At 39.2% G+C, this 3,408-nt stretch overlaps 1 protein-coding gene and 1 pseudogene across 1 annotated transcript; both read left to right on the top strand.

Moving 5' to 3' along the window:
- Nucleotides 1–373: 373 nt before the first annotated feature.
- On the top strand, nucleotides 374–1,327 carry LOC107117672 (olfactory receptor 10A7-like). Its single transcript, XM_015419831.1, has one exon. The coding sequence runs from the start codon at nucleotides 374–376 to the stop codon at nucleotides 1,325–1,327; it is 954 nt and encodes a 317-aa protein (XP_015275317.1).
- A 736-nt stretch (nucleotides 1,328–2,063) lies between these two features.
- Nucleotides 2,064–3,059, top strand: LOC107117673 (annotated as a pseudogene).
- Nucleotides 3,060–3,408: the final 349 nt, after the last annotated feature.

Here is a 3,408-nt window from a genome sequence, read left to right on the forward strand (position 1 = left end):
TAAGTACAAAGTTATCTCCTTTGAAAGCTTTAGTTAGTATTTTGAAGAAGCCTACTAAGTGAATTTCTAGAGGTTACTACTAATATCAACTAAGCCATTGGAATGGGCAGGATTATTTTTTTAGGTTTGCTGCATTTTGATGACAATACTTGAATACCAAAGTTCCATATTTGAAGGCTGCATCAGATTTAGTTTGAGAGTTTTAAGCAGATGCTAGTATCTGCACTAGGAATCAGTGAGGCAGAAGTAAGCACTATAGTCCAGTCCAGTCTTGTATGTATGTATGTATGTATGTATGTATGTATGTATGTATGTATGTATGTATGTATGTATGTATGTATGGATTTATGTGAATTTCTGTTTATTTTCCAGGATGTTGACAAAGAAAGAAAATATTATACAGAATAGCACAGCACTGGCTGAATTCATCCTTCTTGGCCTTTCTGATGAGCTCAACTTGCAAAACATATTGTTTTCTATGTTTCTAGTGGTCTACATCATCATCCTGGCAGGAAATCTCATCATTATTCTCCTCACGTTGGTTGATCCTGCACTACAAACACCCATGTATTTCTTCCTGAGAAACCTGTCCTTCCTGGAGATCTGTTACACATCCGTAAATGTCCCCAAGATGCTTGAGAATCTTCTGTCTGGGAACAAGTCCATCTCCTTCCTAGGATGTGCTCTAGAGACCTATTTCACATTCTTTCTTGGTGGTTCTGAATGTTTTCTCCTGGCTTCAATGTCCTACGATCGCTATGTTGCCATTTGTAAGCCTCTGCACTACCCCGTCCTCATGAACAGGAAAGTGTGCATGGGTCTAGCGGTGGCACCTTGGTTAAGTGGATTTTTTATGTCCTTGTGTCTCACCAGTATGGTGTTCACCATGTCCTTTTGTGGTTCTAATGAGATCAATCACTTCTATTGTGACGTCCCCCCATTACTGAAATTGGCTTGTGGGGACACTTCCAGGACCGAAATGGCTGTATTTCTAGTGGCTATGATATTTATATCTTTTCCGTTCCTCCCGATCTTACTGTCATATGCTGGTATCGTTGCCACGATTCTGGGAATTTCTTCTGCTGAAGGGAGGAAAAAGACCTTCTCTACCTGCTCTTCGCATCTCATTGTGGTGACCTTATTCTATGGTTCTGGATGCATCGTATACTTGAAACCCAATTCAACTTATTCACCTAATACTGATAAATATCTGTCTCTTTTCTACACAGTGTTTATCCCCATATTGAATCCTATCATATACAGCTTGCGGAATAAAGAAGTTAAAGGTGCCTTTAAAAGAGTTTGGGAGAGAAAAACTTTTACATGATCAAAATACATGAGCTTACAGTGTGCAATCCAAAATAGGTGAGGTGACATTTCTGCCTACTAATCACTGAGGGATAAGTATAGTTCTTTCAGTAAAGGATCTTATAATCATTTCAAGCCTAACTATTTTGTATTCTGCATTTTGTCAGAGGGGGCAATCATAGATACCACTTGTTTTTATTGAAAGATCTCTACCAAAAGGCAGAAAGTCCAGCCAAGTCTTGTATTTATGTATGTATATATGCATGCATGTATGTATGTATGTATGTATGTATGTATGTATGGATGGATGGATGGATGGATGGATGGACCGATGTCCCCACTGATCTCAGCAGAGGTTATATATGTGCATATGCTGTGTATTCCTGTTTGTCATTTTGTGGTTTATGTGTAGTTCACAGATGGCTTCTTATTCAGGATCCTTCACCGGCGGAATTGAGTCCAGTGTTTGGTCTTTGCATTAGACAGAACAAAATAGCAGCATTATGATTCAGCCAACATTTTCATTCATACTCACTTAATTCTCCTTACTGTACTCTCATCACACATGGCTTTTGTCCATGCAGCTCCAGTGATGTCTACCATAGCCTTTTCATTTTCTTTTCTTGGATGGTGGTCAAAGGGTTCCTTGTGTTCTCACTAGCAAGAAAGAAGGTTGGGTCAAGCCCTATGTATAATCTCATGATTCATGTCTCCTTAATTCTTAGATTTATGTGAATTTCTGTTTATTTTCCAGGATGTTGACAAAGAAAGAAAATATTATACAGAATAGCACAGCACTGGCTGAATTCATCCTTCTTGGCCTTTCTGATGAGCTCAACTTGCAAAACATATTGTTTTCTATGTTTCTAGTGGTCTACATCATCATCCTGGCAGGAAATCTCATCATTATTCTCCTCACGTTCATTGATCCTGCACTACAAACACCCATGTATTTCTTCCTGAGAAACCTGTCCTTCCTGGAGATCTGTTACACATCCGTCAATGTCCCCAAGATGCTTGAGAATCTTCTGTCTGGGAACAAGTCCGTCTCCTTCCTATGATGTGCTGTAGACAGATATTTTGCATTCTTTCTTGGTGGTTCTGAGTGTTTCCTCCTGGCTTCAATGGCCTATGATCGCTATTTTGCCATTTGTAAGCCTCTGCACTACCCTGTCCTCATGAACAGGAAAGTGTGCATGGGTCTAGCGGTGGCATCTTGGTTAAGCAGCTTTTTAATCTCCTTCAGTCACACCATTATGGAGTTCACCATGTCCTTTTGTCATTCCAATTAGATCAATCACTTCTTTTGTGACATCCCCCCATTATTGAAATTGGCTTGTGAGGACACTTCCAGGACCGAAATTGCTGTGTTTGTAGAGGCTATAGTTTTTGTGACTCTTCCTTTTCTCCTGATCTTATTGTCATATGCTGGTATCATTGCCACGATTCTGGGAATTTCTTCTGCTGAAGGTAGGAAAAAGACCTTCTCTACCTGCTCTTCGCATCTCACTGTGGTTACTTTATTCTTTGGTTCTGCTTGTATTATGTACTTGAAGCCAAATTCCACTTACTCACCCAATACTGACAAGTATCTGTCTCTCTTCTACACAATTGTTGGTCCTGTACTGAATCCTATGATATACAGCTTTCGGAATAAAGAAGTCAAAGCTGCCCTTTTGAGAATTTGTGAAAGAAACCCTTTTGGTTGCTCAAAGTACAGGATCATAGGGTGTAATATCAACAATAGGTAAGGCAACGTTTGTGTTTACTTACTGCAAACAGACAGATTTGTATCACCAAAAGAGATAGAACTTATAAGCCTTTCTAGCCTGCCTGTTTTGTATTCTGTATTACTCAGAAAAATAATGTCCACGACAGAACAAATTGATTCGCAGGCATATGCTATGTAAGAAGACACATTCAAAGAATGTTTCTTCCAAGCTTCAATTAGATAGTTCAAGTCTTGTACGTTCAGAATTTGTGTCCCGGGCTGTGTTTCCCAGAAAACTTTCTCTGTACCATTTTTTGAAAGCACTGTACCAATATATCACATCATGACACACTGTTATCTGAATTCTATTCCTGTTCAATTAAAAAGAG

This window comes from Gekko japonicus, unplaced genomic scaffold, assembly GCF_001447785.1.
Source record: "Gekko japonicus isolate JY-2015 unplaced genomic scaffold, Gekko_japonicus_V1.1 scaffold2688, whole genome shotgun sequence".
Taxonomy (NCBI): Eukaryota; Metazoa; Chordata; class Lepidosauria; order Squamata; family Gekkonidae; genus Gekko; species Gekko japonicus.